This window comes from Lichenostomus cassidix, unplaced genomic scaffold (genome assembly GCF_008360975.1).
Source record: "Lichenostomus cassidix isolate B80296 unplaced genomic scaffold, HeHo_3.0 HiC_scaffold_43, whole genome shotgun sequence".
NCBI classification, from domain to species: domain Eukaryota; kingdom Metazoa; phylum Chordata; class Aves; order Passeriformes; family Meliphagidae; genus Lichenostomus; species Lichenostomus cassidix.
This window is the reverse complement of record NW_028147635.1, coordinates 3,381,576-3,398,718: the sequence shown is the minus strand read 5'-3', so window position 1 is coordinate 3,398,718 and position 17,143 is coordinate 3,381,576. Positions and strand designations below refer to the sequence as shown.

The 17,143-nt window shown below is 48.6% G+C and overlaps 3 protein-coding genes across 3 annotated transcripts in view; 1 reads left to right on the top strand and 2 right to left on the bottom strand.

Annotated features, from left to right (window-relative positions):
* Window positions 1–17,143, top strand: part of LOC146421185 (uncharacterized) — a 262,722-nt gene that overhangs the window by 87,325 nt on the left and 158,254 nt on the right. The gene's annotated exons all lie outside the window — the stretch shown is intronic.
* Window positions 1–17,143, bottom strand: part of LOC146421186 (uncharacterized) — a 200,937-nt gene that overhangs the window by 43,533 nt on the left and 140,261 nt on the right. The gene's annotated exons all lie outside the window — the stretch shown is intronic.
* Window positions 448–10,617, bottom strand: LOC146421190 (uncharacterized). The gene is made up of 7 exons (XM_085047680.1): window positions 10,434–10,617; window positions 6,326–7,006; window positions 5,219–5,566; window positions 3,984–4,286; window positions 2,953–3,140; window positions 1,615–1,735; window positions 448–518 (listed from the first exon to the last, which is right to left on the bottom strand). Exons 1-7 carry the CDS (start codon window positions 10,615–10,617, stop codon window positions 448–450), a joined length of 1,896 nt encoding a protein of 631 aa, XP_084903806.1.

Sequence of the window (17,143 nt, the reverse complement as noted above, 5' to 3'; positions counted from 1 at the left end):
ACACAGGGGGAAAAGCAAAAGATTAAATAGAAAGCAGAGCAGGGAAAGAGGTTAAAATGAAGCCTATGGCTACACAAATATCAATCCAAGAACATAAATATCCCTATACCTCTAACTATGCACATTTCAAAACATAACTTTATATATATAAATGTTACTGCACATACATATAATTGTATCTGTGAAAATCTATGAATCTAACTACATATACTTATAGACTTATATAAATTATGTAGATTTATATAAATTATATAGATTATATAAATACAATCACATCTATAATTATATCTATGTAAATGGATAAAAATCAAACTATACAGATTTTTAACTATATGCACATCTACACACAACTCTATAAATCTATAAATAAAACTACACAGATAAAAGAATGTAACAGTAAACATCTATAAATGTAATATATACAGAGGGATCCCACCTGTCTGATCTTCACAGGCTCTCCCTTGGTCTCCGTGTCCTACGCAGGGCAGCCCTCCTGGCGAGGTAGATCAGATGGATGTCTGGGAAGCAAAGAGAAAACACTGAGTCAATATGTGGCCTTCATGAATGTTTCCCTTTGGAAGGAATTGTACTTCTGTCAAAGATTGTTAAAGACTGCCCGAAAGGCAGATGCTCACATGGGAATTTGAGGTCTCCTCTTTACAGAAGAGGGATCCTTCCAAGTTTACTAAACTTCGCAAATTTTGGAGTATCCCAATAAAGACAGCACCCGCAGTGAAAATGGCACCCAGGAGAGCTTGAAACACACACAGTCCCAGCTCACACAAAGAACCCAGCCTTGGTCTTTCTCTGTGCTCACAGAGACACCTCGGTCCTCACTGAAATGGCTGAAGCTGAAGGGTGATGTGAGCTGAGTTACAAACCAGCACTGGTCCCTGGCATCTAAAAAGTGCCCTCTGCAGTGAGCTACAGCTCCTCCAACTAGACCAGCAGCTCTGGGATGAAGAGCTGGCAGAGAAAGAGCTCCCTACAAGGCCTGCAGGCTGCACCAGCTTTGCTCGAGAATGCAGATCCAAAGTGCTCTCTCTCTCCTATTAGTTCTCACTAATCTGAGGAAATTTAAATTTTGCCTTTAGCTCCTGCATTTTTGTTCCGTGATTTGTTTGGCCTCAGAGGTTCTACCGTTTGTATTTTTAATGTGTCTCACTACAGCTATCACCAGACCTGTACTACACAGATTTAATGCTTTCAGACACAAAGCTCAGCCTTCTACTCTGACATTTTGTTGGCATTTTCCCCAGTTACTTCAATAGTCACTCAGCGCTGCCTCCAGAGCACTGCCACCCTGCAGCAAACCTATCCATGGACTTCAGCTGAAAACTGGGAGAGCCAGCTTGGTGACACAAGTGCCAGAAGGTCAGCTTTATTCACTGCTCTCTTGCCACACCACAGGACTCAGGGTCAGTGCTGCCAGAGAAGTGTGGAGGGCAGGGCTCCACCGGGGAGGCTGTGCCAGTGCCCTGCTGGAACTCAAGGCACCAGGAAGCACCAAGCCTGCAGACAAGAACTCAACTCCTCTGATCTCCCTTCCTGCCACAGGCAGGCTCACAGCAGCCATCTCAGACCTCTCTCAACCAATGTGGGCTCTCTCCTTACCAAGCTCCTCAGGCTCCAGAGAACTGTTCCCATGGCTCACGGTGCCAGGCAAAGCTCTCTCTGCTGCAGCCATGTTCTCAGGCTCCCCTCCTGAAGACTCAGGGGCAACACCAGGGTTCCCCTTAAAAGAAAACCAGAAAGAAAGAAAACCCAAAGATCACTCACTGTTTTCTGCAGGAACACAGTAGTTCAGAGCCTGCAATATTTCTTTCTCTTGAGTAAGAAAATGCTTCTGAGAACTGGCTTGGGTGAGTTTACAGAAGACAAAAGTTCATCACACTTGGCAATACAATATGGACAATTCCAAAAAATCCCATTCACTGCCTTGAATCTGCCTCTCCTCAATAGTAAATCTAGAGGAGGCAATGGGTCTGCATATTAAATCAAATAGAGAAATTCTTTGGCAAAGCTGTATAACAATATGCAAAAATGTCTGTGCCAATACAGACACTTAACACTTCAGGCAAGTCTGGAAAGAGGCAAGAGTTAAGAGAAAGTGCATTCCTATGTGAAAGATGGAATCTTTCAAACACAAGGACTAATGGTCCCTGATTGAATTGCACTTCAACACAGAAGAAGCCCCTGGGCTTCAAGGAGTCCTTAACCATTTCATGTGCAGCACCAACATTGTCCTTCTCTCCAATTCACAACTCACGGAGCCTCAGAACCAACATATCTGCTCCCTAAAGGCTCCAGGACTCACTCACTTTCATCTCTTGCTCCTAACAAGGAGGTCTGGCCCCCAAAGGCAGTGGAGAAGATTGACTTCTCAAACCCAGTCCAGAAGCTGCCAAAGCTGACAAGGTTGAACGTGGGGCCAACACTGAACACATGACATGGGCACTAAGGAAGGAGTCCTGCCAGCTCCTGGCACAGGGATGTGCTCCTCCCTCCACAGCCCTGAGCACAACAGCCTCATCCAGGCTGCAGCTTTGCCAGGACTGGATGGGAACACACATCTCTTCCCACAGAGATGTCCAAGAGGAACATGACAAAGCTCTGGAACATGGAGAGCAAGACTTGCCAGTTTGCCCAGCTGAGGTTTCACATCAAGCTAAGCTTGTTAGAACCTAAAAGCATCACCAGGAATGATGCCCCTGCACTAGGGATTCTTCCCAGGAAAAGGGGAAAGGAGCACCCAAACTTGGCCAACACCTCTCGTCCTCACTAAGGATGAGCTCCCTTTTCCTTCCCTCCTCCTTTGCAAATCTTGCTTTACCAAGCAAATCCTTCCCTGTCCATTCACAGCTCAATTCAAGAAGCCTTTCCTTCTCAGCCATGCAACAACTTTCAAAAGCTCTCAGTCCAGCCCTTTTCATCTCTTTCCAATGCAGTTACCTGAGCAAAGGGAGACCTTTCAGGTGGGGAGTGGGAAATCATCTCCTCCAGCGTCTCAAGCACCAGGTCCAGAGTCAGTGGTGGCAATTCCTCTTCCCCAGGCTCATTCCATGGCCAGCTGGAGGCTGTCCATGCTGCACAACCAGCACTGCCAGTCGGAGCATCGGGGGCTGAACTGCCCACTGTGGCTGCAAGAATCCAAACACTTGGGTCAGGCTCCAAAACAGAGCTTGGCACACAGAGCTCTACTGCTGCCTTGGATCAAACACCACAGGAAGCACACAGCAAACTCAGTGTAAGAAATGTATTCCAACTTCCCAGGGGATTGGAAGACTGATTTCTTCCTCGTAAAAAGTATTTATTCTCATTGATGGGTATGTCTGGTAAAGTATGGACTGTAAAACTGATCCACACACACACTAATACTTTGTAATCACAGCCTTTTCCATCTCCCCATTCACTTGTGGATTGACTGCTTTGGAGTTTTGCATCACAACCAAACACATAAAAAGGATCCCCCTTGGAAGAGCCCAGGTCTGCAGACAAGCAGACTAAAATTAAACTGGGATTGTATTGCAGAAAAACAACCTTATGGGTGAGACTGTATTCTGCAGCTGCAACTGTTCTGGGGACACACAGAGCTCATTGAAATGTAATAAACTTCTTTGCAGGAGAGACAATCTTGAAACTCTGCAATATTCTATCAGCATCTGACTTTGGCTTCTTTCAAGGAAAGAAGGGAGCTCAACAGACACTGAGCAGTTGAGGGCAAATGTTTTTCACCTCAGTCTTTCTCCCCTACAGAGATATTGTTTGGAAAACCTCCAGAAAATCCTCCAAATCTGGAGGAAGGACAGGAAAACCAGGCAGAGATTGTTTTTGCTTTCAAGGTCCCCCTTCCTGGTCAACTTGACAATTTCTGTCTGATTCTCACTTTACATCTACCCATGACAGAGCACTGCCAAAAAATACTTCAAACGGTCTGTTGGCAGGAGCTGTTGGAAAGGCAAGGGTAGAAGTTCTTTCCCTACCTGATGGGCTGTAGGCTGGCAAGTGCTGCTCTGAAAATGTGCAGCTGCTGCTCTCTGGAAGGGCCCTGGAAGAGCTCAGATGGTCAATGTGGATTGGTGGAATGATGAGCTCATGATGGCATTTAAATTCGCGTATGCCTGTTTCCTCCAATGAATCCCCAAGAACTCCAGAGGTGGCAAACACTTTCTTGGGAGGCTCTGGGGAAGCCTCAGAGTCTTGATCAGCTGCACTTGTGCTGGAAGGGCCTGGAGGCAGCTCTGAATCCTCAGGTGAGGCAGCACTGAGGTCTTGGCATGAGGGAGCTAAGTAGCAGTGAGGGAAGAAGAAAGAAAGAAACAGAAGATTGGGTCACTATTGCTCCTTGCCTACATTTCCCTTGGCAACAACTGTACTTTTCTCAGCAAAGAGCAAAACTCAGATCCTCCCAAGTACGGTGAGGAAGAAAAAAATCCCCACATGTTCTGCGGCTTTGCCACAACAAATTTCCTGTCTATTTAGGTCTCACCTATTCGTTTAACCATCTGGGAAAACTGTCCCCTGGCAGTTCCTCGGCAGGGACAGTGAAGAAACCCAACAACCAGGTATTTTCCCTTCTGCTCCAAAGGGACACAAAAACTTCATAATCACAACCTTTCCTACATGCCCATTAGCTTTTGCAGTTGGCTGCTTGAGTTTCTCATCCCAACACAAGAGATTCACATCTCATCCACAGAGTGGATTCACCCTGGACAAGACCAGATCTTCAGGCAAACACTCAAATTCACCTGTGATTTTTATGCTAAAAAGCAACCTTGTGGCTCAGGCCATATTCTGCAGGTGCAATTGTTCTGCAGACACACAGAGCTCATTGAAATGGCATGGCCTGATGGGCACAACACACAGTCTTAAAAATCTGTGATATTCTATCACCATCCCAGTTTGGCTTCATTCAAAGACAGAGGGGAGCTCACCTAACACTGACCACCTTTCAGCCAAGATTTTTTGCCTTACACTTGCACCTCAGCAGAAAGGCTGTCTGGAAAATGCCCAGGAGACAAACCAAATCAGAAGAAATGTCAGGAAAAGCAGACCGAGAATTCTTTTGCATTCAAGGTTCCTTTTCCCAGTCAACTTGACACTTTTCTACCTGATTCTCACTTGACATCTACCCATGACAGAGCACTGCCAAAAAATACTTCAAACAGTCACTTGGCAGGAGCTGTTGGAAAAGCAAGGGTAGAAGTTCTTTCCCTACCTGATGGGCTGTAGGCTGGCAGGTGCTGCTCTGATGATCTGCAGCTGCTGCTCTCTGGAAGGGCCCTGGAAACGCTCGGATGGTCAATGCGAACCAGGCGAACCATGAGCTCAGGGTGGCGTTTTAGGTCCATGCGGACCAGTGGAATGCTGAGACGCTTCAGCTGGAATTTGCGTCTGAGTGATTCCTCTGATGAATCCCCCAGAACTCCAGAGGTGGGAACCAATTTCTTGGCAGGCAGTGGGGAGGCCTCAGAGTCTTCAGCACCTGCACATCGTCGCCTGGAAGGGCCTGGAGGCAGCTCTGCATCCTCAGGTGAGGCAGCTCTGAGGTCCTGGCATGAGGGAGCTGAGTAGCAATGAGAGAAGAAGAAAGGAAGCAAAGGGAAGATTGGGTCACTATTGCTCCTGGGCTTCGTTCCCCTTGGCAGCAACTGTGCTTTTTACATCAAGGCAAAAACTCAGACCCAACTAAGCAGGGTGAGGAAGAAAAAAATCCCCACATGTTCTGCAACAACCAATTCCTTGTCTGTTTAGCTCTCTCCTATTCGTTTAACCGCCTGGGAAAATTCTCCCCTGGCAGTTCCTCGGCCAGAGGCAACTGCCAGAATCCCAACTGCCAGGTCTCTCCCCCTCTGCTCCAAAGGGACAGGAGGCTCCCTGCAGCTGGGCCTGGCCACCATCGAGCCCTCGGCACTCACACGCACTCACGGAGAGCTCCCCAAGCGTGCCCGTGGCCGGGCAAGGAGCAGCGGCAGCCACGGCGCGGGGCTGGGCCAGCTGCAGGCCGAGCGGGCCAGGCTGCTGTGAGCGCAGCCCCGGCGGGACTGTCCCGCAGCCCCCGGCAGCCCGGGGCCCACCACCACCCACCACCCACCACCCACCGGGGCACGGCACGGCACCGGCACGGCACGGCACGGCACGGCACGGCACGGCACGGCACGGCGGGGCACGGCACGGCACGGCACGGCACGGCACGGCACGGCACGGCTGCCTTGCCCAAGCACAGACAGCCCCTGGGCCAGCCGGGCAGCTGCGCTGAGCAGCCCCAGCACGGGCAGTGCCCACGGCCAAAGCCCGCGCCACCCTCGCTGCCAGCCCGGCTTACCGGCCCCGCGGAGCTGCTGCAAGCGGCTGCGCTGGCGGCTGCGCACCTCCTTGCTGCACCTCCTTGGCGCACCTCCTCGGCTGGCCTTGCTCCGGCGCTCGATGCGGAGCAGGAGGTCGGGGCGGTCGCGGCGAAAGATTGGATTCCTGAAGTGGAGCCAGCTGCCGCCCTCGCTCGCCACCTTGTGGAAGCCGTACAGGTGGAGCTGTCGCACGAAGCTGCTGAAGTGCGTGGCTTTGAAGGTGCCCGGGGCCGCCGCCGCCCCCTCGCCGCCCAGCCCGCGGGCGCCGGCCGGGCTGAGCAGCTCCCGCTCGAAGAGCGAGCGCTCGACGAGCAGCCCCCGGGCCAGGCTGTCCCAGCGCACGGAGCGGACGCGGGGGCTGTTCACCAGGTGCCACAGCTTGGCGGGGAAGGTGCGGGCGCTGAGCCCCGAGGGCAGAGGGGGCTGCTGCATGGCGGCGCCGCTCACCGACTGGGGCAACAACGCCTCAGCGCAACGGCCGCGGCGCGGGCAGGACTTGGCGGGGACGAGCGACGAGCGACACGAGCCAGAGAGGCACAGCGCGGGCACAGCGCGGGCACAGTGCGGCCGTTTCGCTCCCGGGGCGCTGGCCGGGCTCGGCGGGGCGGGCAAAGCCCCTTGCGAGGCCGCTGGCAGCAGTGGCGACCTCTCTCCCCGTGCTGCATCTCATCCCCGGGTCACCTGTGGTGACAGAAGGAAAGGACATTGCTCTGTCTTGCTTGCTGATAGGATGAAGAGGAGACACTTGAAGACATTCTTTTTGCCTCTTTCCCAGCCAGCTGGCATGTTCTTTCTCCTCATCCCTGCCTGTCAGCAAGGGGCAGCAGTTTTGTCAGCATGCTCATCAAAGCTGAACTGCTGCCCCTAGGATGGATGTTGCTTTAGCCAAGGCATGAATGGCTTCCAGTTGGAGTCAGCTCACGCTGGTGTCTCCACAAGAGGCTGTGCCTTTTTCTTTCCTCAGGAATCATTTCTGGTCTTCCTGTCTTCCCCCATCTGGGGAGAGTAACAGTGAAAACCCCTCCTGCAGCCAAGTCTAGTCAATGCAGACTGCTCACAGAGTTCATCTTGCAATGGAAAGAGACTCCTCTGGGTTGGTGTTGGGAGGTGGAGGGGGAAGGTTTGTCCTGTGCTCACTTGAAGTCTTGTTGGGCAGCTGTTTTGCTCTGGCAGAGAGACACCAGGGATGTATATCCAAGCCTTGCAGGTTCATTCATGAGCTTCCTGAGAGACCAAGGAGGCTGAGGGATTGTTCTGTGAGGGCAGAAATTTCCATCTGGGAACTTTCTGAAACGCTGAAATTTTTTTTTCCCCTTCCCAAATATTGCCAAAATGTTTTGCTTGCAGAGAATCTTTTCCTTCTCTTTGGTGAACTTCCCTCTGCTGCCCTCCCAAATCTGGCCATTTCCCAGGATTCCTTCCCAAACTCAGGAGTATCCCATGGCCTTCCCTCTCCAGCTGGAACAGAAGGAAGCCCAGAGTTTGCTGTTGTGAGAGAGGAGTTTCTCTTTCTGCCCCACTTTCCATTTGGGGTAGGTTTGTGTGCATTAATTTGATCAAGGAAGGTTTAGACTTGGAAGGAGTTGTGTTTCAAACTGCTCCATCCTCAAGGTCTTCTGTGGATATCCTTGGACAAAAGGGCTCTTGGTGTGAGCTCCCAGTGTCCAGGTTAAGGAAGGAGGTTGATATTTCAGGGTTGTTGCTGCTGAAAACATTTGTTTTCCTCTAGGAGCAAGGAGCTGGGAGTGGATACTTTTCTCACCTGCCTGCAGAAGAGGAAGTTGGAAAGTGGCAATTTTGTTTGAGGAGGTGGCCATAGGGAGTGTTCTCCCAGAGATGGGCTGGCAGAGAGGCAGCAGGGGAGGTTTCAGACAGGAGCAGCAGCCCTTGCCTGGGTCATGCTGCAGGGAACCCCAGGAGGGAGGTGTGAGAAGGGTTGTTTCTTTTTGTGCACATCAGCGATTTTCTCCTCTTTCAAAGGAAAAGGTGGGAAGACTCTCAGGTGTTGTGCTCACCTGGCTGTGTGTTTTATTTGATGGTGGGTGGGAGACACAGATGCAGACACCAGCTAAGGTAATAATGTCATTTACTATAATGCAAAAATGAAAAAAAAATCAGAAATAGATAAACTAAGCAATGCACCTCATCATTACTACATGAGGTTGCCTCTAGTGATGAAGGAAGACATCACCAGATACCCAAATCCTTTCCCCTCATCCAGACCTGCACATCAGCTGGGGGAAGCTGTCCCAGCAAAGCCCTGCAGAGCCACGGCTGTACCTGGGAAATGCTGCAGTGCCTCCACCTTTGCTGGCCACGAGGCTTCCGAGTGCACTGTGAGAGCAGCCTGGCTGTGATAGTGCTGAACGACCAACCTGACAGAACTTGTAGTGTGGGGACATCTGACTTCACTCTCCTCTTGGTTTTCTCCCCTTGAGAGAGGAGGGGTAAAAAACCTCAAGGAGAAAAACCTCAAGGTTCCTCAAGGAGGAACCAAGGGAGTTGTTTTGGATCCTTCAGCCCCATACAGGGCCAGATGTGGCCTTGTCTGGATTATTCTGAATGTGGAAAGGTAAATACCTGTTTCAGCAGTGAGTAGATACATAGATCATAATGGTATTAATACTTGGTTAATGAGCAGATATATATATATATAATTCTGTAAACTCACCCATGCCAGTTCTCAGAAGCATTTTCTTCCTCTAGAGAAAGAAATATTGCAGGCTCTGAACTATTGTGTCCCTGCAGAAAACAGTGAGTGATCTTTGGGGTTTTTTTCCTTCTGGTTTTCTTTCAAGGTGTCAAGGTTTGAGATTTTGGTCAGATCATTGGTTTCCTAAATTGTATTATTCTGCCTAGCTTATAGGTACCTTTCTTAACTTGCATTTTAGCTATTTTTATAGTTTTTGCAAGCATTTACCCCATAATTGCATTTTAGCTATTATAGTTTTGCAATTATGCCTTTTTTTGTGTATGTATGTCAATCTGTTCTAGGTTTGTATGTTTGTTATTTTCTGCATCTAATAAATGGTATTTTAAATCATATTAGACTAATTGGCCAAATATTGGTCCACCAAGGGACCGAGTCTTGGGCTGCTAGCTACCCTGATCTGCTGCCAGAAGCCTGGCAATCCATGATTTCCCATGATTTCCCATGATTTGGCCAATCTGTGATTTCCCATGATTTTGCCAATCCATGATTTTGCCAATTCATGATTTTTCATGATTTCCCAGTATTTGGCCATTTCATGATTTCCCACAATTTGACCAATCCATGATTTCCCAGGATTTCACCAATCCCTGATTTCGCATGATTTCCCTTTATTTGGTCAATTCTTGATTTCCCATGATTTCCTATGATTTGGTCAATCCACAGTTTCCCATGATTTCCCACAATTTGACTAATCTGTAATTTCCCATGATTTGTTCAATCCATGATTTGCCAGGATTTCCCATTATTTGGCCATCCCATGATTTCCCACGATTTGGGATTCAATTGTATTTAACTGTATACATTTAACTTGTATTGGTTTAAATGTAAGTGGCATTAAATATTGTTTAATTGCATTAACTTTAAATTCTATGAATTTAAATGATTCAGGTTGCATTCATTTGTCTTTACTTGTATTAGTTTTAAATGGTATGAATTTAAACTTGTATTGTGTTAAACTGTATTTTATTGTATGAATTCGAGTTGCATTAGTTTAAATGGTATTGTCAAAAAATTAGTTAAAATTAGTTAAAATCATTGTCAAAAAATTAGTTCCATTATTTTAAATGGAACAGTCAAAAATTCCCGGGAGAAACAGGAAAATTTCAAAGGAAACCAAATTTCCAGGAGAAAAAACCGAATTTCTAGGAGAAAAAATCCGAATTCCCCCAGGAATGGCCCCGTGGATCCACTGGAGTTTCGTCTCCATCCCTTGGCATTATCGAAATCGGCCGAAATCCGCTTTTTCTGGGCGTTTCCAGGTGTTTTCCAGATGTTTTCCCTTCCCGAACACCCTGCTGACAGAGCCCGCCACGCCGCCGTAAAGCGCGGCGCCATCGCGTCGCAACCCCTCCCGCCACACCGCCGTAAAGCACCGCGCAGGGACGCTTTCGCAGCAATATGGCGCCGCGCAGGTGCCTCGGTGTATCCCATCATGCACCGCGAGGCCGTAGAGACACCGCTGTTTGCCTCGGTGTATCCCAGCATGCACCGCGAGGCCGTAGAGACACCGCTGTTTGCCTCGGTGTATCCCAGCATGCCCCGCGGCGGCGGCGCCATTCCCGGCATTCCGCGCGCCGCCCTCAGCCGCCGCCGCTCCGGTGAGTCCCGGGATTGGGAGGGGCGGGGGGATCGCAGCGGGACCGGGATGGGCCGGGAGAGCCCCGGGAGAGCCCCGGGAGAGCCCCGGGAGGGGCCGGGATCGCCCTGAGCCGCCGTGCCGCCCGCAGGTCCCGGATCGCCCCGCGCCCGGCAGAGGAAATGGTGAGGGAATGGCTGCTCCCCCCCATCGGCGGGAATGGAACAGGCCGGGCCTGGGACATCCCCCCCACCTCCCAGTGCTCCCAGTGCATCCCAGTGACCTCCCAGTGCATCCCAGTGACCTCCCAGTGACCTCCCAGTGACCTCCCAGTGCATCCCAGTGACCTCCCAGTTACCTCCCAGTGCATCCAAGTGCATCCCAGTGACCTCCCAGTGCTCCCAGTAACTTCCCAATCCCTCCTAGTGTATCCCAGCCCCCTCCCAGTACATCCCAGTCCACTCCCAGTAGCTCCCAGTGCCCACCAGTAACTGCCCAGTCCCTCCCAGTCACATCCCAGTAAACTCTGAGTCCTTCCCAATATCCCCCAGTGCTGACCAGTAACTTCCCAGGACATCCCAGTTCGTTCCCAGTACCCCCAATGCCCACAAACCAATTCCCAGTCCCTCCCAGTCACATCCCAGTAACCTCCCAGTCCTTCCCAGTGCCCTCCCAGTGCACACCAGTAACTTCCCAGTCCCTCCCAGTTTATCCCAGTCCCCTCCCAATCCCCTCCCAGTTCCCACAAACCATTTCCCAGTACATCCCAGTTGCCACCAGCCCCTCCCAGTAACTCCCAGTACCCCCAGTGGCTCCCAGTCCCTCCCAGCACCCTCAAACCCCTTCCCAGTACATCCCAGTTGCCACAGTGCCCTCCCAGTCACATCCCAGTGCTCCCAGTAACCTCCCAGTCTGCTCCCAGTGCCTACCAGTAACTGCCCAGTAACTTCCCAGTCACTCCTAGTTTATCCCAATCCACTCCCAGTCACGTCCCAGTTGCCTCCCAGTCTCTCCCAATTCCCTCCCAGTGCATCCCAGTACATCCCAGTCCACTCCCAGTAGCTCCCAGTTCCCACCAGTAACTTCCAAGTCCCTCCCAGTAATCTCCCAGTAACCTCCCAGTAACCTCCCAGTCCTTCCCAGTGCCAACCAGTAACCTCCCAGTCCTTCCCAGTCTGTCCCAGTACTCCCAGTTTATCCCAATCCCCTCCCAGTCACATTCCAGTTCCCTCCCAGTCACATCCCAGTCCACTCACAGTAGCTCCCAGTGCCGACCAGTAACTGCCCAGTAAGTTCCCAGTTCTTTCCCAGTCTCTCCCAGTTTATCCCAGTTTGTCCCAATCCCCTCCCAGTCCCTCACAGTCTCTCCCAGTTTATCCCAGTCCTCAGTGCCCACCAGTAACTGCCCAGTAACTTCCCAGTGCTCCCAGTTTATCCCAACCCCCTCCCAGTTTATCCCAGTTCCCTCCCAGTGCATCCCAGTTCCTCCCAGTCCCCACAAATCCCTTCCCAGTTCACCCCAGTGCTCCCAGTCCATCCCAGTTCCCTCCCAGTGGTTCCCAGTGACCCCCCAGTGCCCACCAGTAACTTCCCAATCCATCCCAGTCCCTCCCAGTGCCCTCAAACCCCTTCCCAGTCCATCCCAGTTGCCACCAGTGCCTTCCCAGTAACCTCCCAGTATATCCCAGTGTCATCCCAGTCCTCTCCCAGTCCCTTCCAGTGCCCACAAACCATTTCCCAGTACATCCCAGTTGCCACCAGTCTCTCCCAGTGTCTCCAAGTAACATCCCAGTGCTGCCAGTATCCCCCAGCACCCTCCCAGTTCGTCCCAGTGGCTCCCAGTGCCCACCAGTAACTGCCCAGGAACTTCCCAGTCCATCCCAGTTTATTCCAATCCCATCCCAGTTCTCCCCCAGTGCCCACCAGTAACTTCCCAGTCCCTCCCAGTGCCAGCCAGTAACTGCCTAGTAATTTCCCAGTCCCTCCCAGTACATCCCAGTCCATTCCCAGTATCCTCCCAGTGCCAACCAGTAACTTCCCAGTACATCCCAGTTCCTTCCCAGTACCCCCAGTATCCACAAACCAATTCCCAGTCCATCCCAGTAACTTCCCAGTCCACTTCCAGTGCTCCCAGTGCACACCAGTAATTGCCCAGTAAGATCCCAGTTCCATCCCAGTCTCTCCAAGTCCATCCCAGTGTCCTCCCAGTCCTTCCTAGTATCCTCCCAGTGCCAACCAGTAATCTCCCAGTCCTTCCCAGTTTATTCCAATCCCCTCCCAGTCCCTCCCAGTGCCCACCAGTAACTGCCCAGTAACTTTCCAGTCCTCCCAGTTTATCCCAATCCCCTCCCAGTCCCTCCCAGTTTATCCCAATCCCCTCCCAGTGCTCCCAGTCCATCCCAGTTCCTCTCCCAGCACAGCCAGCTCAAGCTCCGCCCCCCTGATGCTGCGTGGTGCTGACAGCGGGAGGAGAAACTGAGGCACTACCAGGAGGCCATGGGCACCTTACTGGGGGTACTGGGATATACTGGGACATACTGGGAGGGAATGGGGATGGACTGGGGCAAACTGGGAGGGACTGGGACAAACTGGGAGGGAGTTAATGGGGTTTAAAGGGAAGGAAAAGGGGAAAAATGGGGATTTGGGGTTACTGGTTTATACTGGGAGGGAACTGGTTTGGTACTGGGAGGGACTGGGAGTTGCTAGTTTGAACTGGGAGGGTCATTGGGCCATACTGGGAGGTCAGTGGGAGTTACTGGGATGGACTGGGAAGTCTGTGGGAGGCTTACTGGTTTATACTGGGAGGGAACTGGGATTTGCTGGGGCTATACTGGTTCATATTGGTTTGAACTGGTCTATATTGGTTTCTACTGGTTTAAACTGGGATTTCCCTGCACAGCAGGGGGTGTCACCCACCCAGGTGCTTTTCCTGATTTAAACTGGGATTGACTGGTTTATACTGGTTTATACTGGGTAGACCTGATGCCCTAAACTCCCCATTCACTTTAACGAGCAGACCTGGTGTTGTGATCCAAATATTAAGGTTCTTTGGAAATAGCTCTGCCTGAATTAAGGTGCAAACGAGACCATATGCCAGTCAATAGCATGAGTTTTATTTGATAGTAAATATGAGAGAGAGGGGGAGGAAAAGAGAGAAAAGGAGAAGCAGGAAAAGAGGTGGTATTCCTTTCCCTCAGCCTGAGATGACTGAACAATAGGTTTCCCTTTATCCAATGTCAGCAGTTTGACTTTCAGTCCAAAGTCCCAGTCAGGTATCTTCAGGGAGGCTTCTTTGATTGTAGGTTCTTTACACAGTTTTTGTTCTAATGAGCAAAACTTTATATCAATGTTTGAGGCATGAACTATTTCAGTCTCTGACAGCCACCCTGTGACTCAAACATTGTAATAAATGTCTCTTTCCTAGCAATCTTCTTCAGCATATGGGTTGTCCACGGAGGTGATGAAAAAAAGATAATAGGAGAAGAGATAGAAACAGTAGAAGCAATAACATGGGTAATCATACCAATATGTGCAATAGTTCAAAGCATAAATTCACTTGTAATCATCAATTTAATTTTCATTAGTCAGTACCCCCACCTTGTGACCCCAGGAATTAGTGTTCCTAAATGGGTGGTGGGTGTGAGGGATATCTCTATATTGTATCTCTTGGATGTCGGTTCAATAGGTTTGGAAATTGGTTATAGAATTATACAGCTGGTTTTTATCTTTAAATTCCACAGAGGAGTGTCCTCAACAGATGCACCTATTAACATGTGTCAATTAGCAGAGTTTCAAGAGGATTCCCAGCTCTTGTAGTGTAACTGATTAACTTTGCATCCTGGTATAAATGTGGATGGATCTATTAGGGATGTATGTTTTCCTCTCAACCACATTCACACATAGTTGGTAGAGTTTTATAGGTAATATTCCTATTCTGCTGGATAATTCTATACATCATGAAAATTAATTTTTATGATACAAAATGAACATACAAAACATTTTCATACAAAATGTTCTTAAGCAAGCTTATCCTTACATTAGGGCTATGCTCTGTTTTCCTAGAGACAGATTATAGCACTGTTGTAATTTAATCTTGACACAAATCTTGACAAAACTGTGGCTTTACAATCACTGTAATTTAAAAAAAATGCAAATAATTATTTTTCAAATTTTGTTGTATTATCCCAACTAGTTTTTTCTTTTGAATTTTTGAGGCAAAGTTAACATACTTTCTTAGGATATGTGGAAGGAGGTTTAACAGCCATTGGTTTGAGAGCTGGTAGAAGGCTTTTCTGTATTTTATTCATGTCATTTCATATAACATTTGTTTGTGTTTTGTTAAGATTCTTTAATTCACTACTTAGTAAATTCAAAAAATTTAGCCAAATTATAATAATTTTAAATCCTTCCAAGGCAGAACTGGGAAGGTTAGTAGAAATTTGTATAAGTTCTTATACCAACTCTCAGGATTAACTTGGTTGAGACAAATTATACAACCAAAACCACGTTTGTCACACTATTTTTCAGTAAAAAGACAAAACAAGTTATACAAAAACCAAACTTAATAATATGTAGAATGTTTTAACTAATATTTGATCTTCCAGCAAGTCACTTGCAATGAAAACACAAATAAGTTGCAAACACTGACAAACTGACAATGCAAGCAATTATGGTGACACTTGAAATTTTCATTGGCTTTCACGCAGCTTCATTTCATGTGTTGGCAGGTTCCTATAAAAGAAAAGTGAAAATTTGGCCCACTAGGCCAATTATTAAAAGGAAGTAAAAACTTCTTGTTGCTAACACAAAGGGACAGAGTTTACTTGTAGAAATGGTTATCATGTTTAGCATGATTTTGCTGTTTGCAGTTACTCTGCTCCCAAACTCGTTTTCCTTATCTTCAATGCAAGGGTGTTTGCATTCCTAGAGGAGAAGAGAAAAGAAACAAGTTTCCCTGGCAATATATACCTGAGTGGAACAGGTTGTTAATTGCATTAACTTTTTCAGGTGGAGTTTTCATTCTGTGAAGTGCCTGTTGCAGGACTTTTGTTGTTTCCCACAGGTTTTCAGTGGGGATACCTCAGACTGACTGTTCAGTGGAGGGAGTGAGACTGCTTTGAAAAAGTTTTGCAAGAGTTGCAGTCTGTGAATAAGGCATTTGAGTTGCTCTCTTTTATTGTTTTTTCAGGGTTTTAGTAGGCTTCTGCTTTTCTCCCTGGAGAAGTTCACCTTATCAGTTAGCTCCTTTAGTTCTAGTGATTTTCCTTTTGGACATGATCGAATTCAGTGACAACAATGCCACTGCCTAAAGCTTTTTAAAGAACTAATCACGTTTTCAGTAACCAATTGCTTCCTATTAAATTTTATTTTTCTCTGCACCGAGTCCAATGCAGGGTAGAGAGGCGACTAACAAATTAACTAAGGAAAGACAACACAATATTATCTTTACACTGGCCACTTGGGATAGGAATTTTCCCCTAAACTTTTCCTACAGCCTCCCAGCAGAGGAAGCCTCATGACAAATAGCTAAGCTTGTACAGGGACAACACTATCCTCACAAGGCAGCAGCTTTATAATTGGCCTCGTGGCACCACCGGTGCCTGAGTGGGGATTGTAACCCCAGTTTAGGTGGTTACAAGCAGCCTGGGGTGTCCCACATCTGATGGACAGAGTGTCCCAACTTCCCCCAGCCCAAGCAGCCTTTGGCCACTCAGAGCCTTTCTCTCCAATGACTCCCCAGGTGCCAGGGAGACCCTCAGTGCCTGGAACTCACCTCTGTCTAATCTCTGAAATTCTGTGCTTGGTGTGGGAATGACTAAAACTGCAAAATCAATAACAGTGAATTGTCCAATTTATTTAAAAACAATCCCATAAATAGGAAAAGCCCACCTCCTGGAACAAAACAGGGAAATTCACCTGGAAGTTATTGGGAATCAATTTCTGTGAATTACCCAGACAAATTTGGAATCAGTATCTTTTGGTATTGGTGGACAAATTTTCTGAATGGCCAGAGGTCTTTCCCTGTCTCACCAATAAATCCAGGGAAGTGGTAAAAATTATGCTTAATCAATCATACCAAGATTTGGGGGCAACTTGGTTTGTCTTCAGAGAGAAGCCTTCATTTTGTAGCAGATGTGGTGCAACAGCTGAGCAAAACCCTGGGTATAAAAAGGGACTGACACAGCCCTTGGTGACCACAGGTGAGTGGGAAAGTGGAAAGGATGGATCAGAATTTGATGTGACAAATTAGTAAAATGTACCAAGAAACTTCTGCAGAAAATCCAATTCCACGGGGAGCTTTAGTCAGCACTTTGACAAAAATCTGGGAACACGTGTGGGAAGGAAATAGCACCCAGGGCAAATGGAAAGGGATGGAAGGAGAATATTCCTTACAAAGGAATTCTTACAGATCAGAACGACACTGTTGAGAATTGTAATATCTCAAAACTGGACCTGGAAATCACCTCAGGAAATACCTATTGGCTGACAGATTGCACTGATACCCCT

Excerpts from the sequence above, each read along its gene's own strand:
- LOC146421190 (XM_085047680.1), bottom strand. The coding sequence starts at position 10,617 with ATGGCGCCGCCGCCGCGGGGCATGCTGGGATACACCGAGGCAAACAGC. Across the intron at positions 7,007-10,433 it reads TGCGAAAGCGTCCCTGCGCG|CACGGGGAGAGAGGTCGCCA; the intron begins GTGCTTTACGGC and ends GATGAGATGCAG. Across the intron at positions 3,141-3,983 it reads GCCAGCCTACAGCCCATCAG|CCACAGTGGGCAGTTCAGCC; the intron begins GTAGGGAAAGAA and ends GGATTCTTGCAG.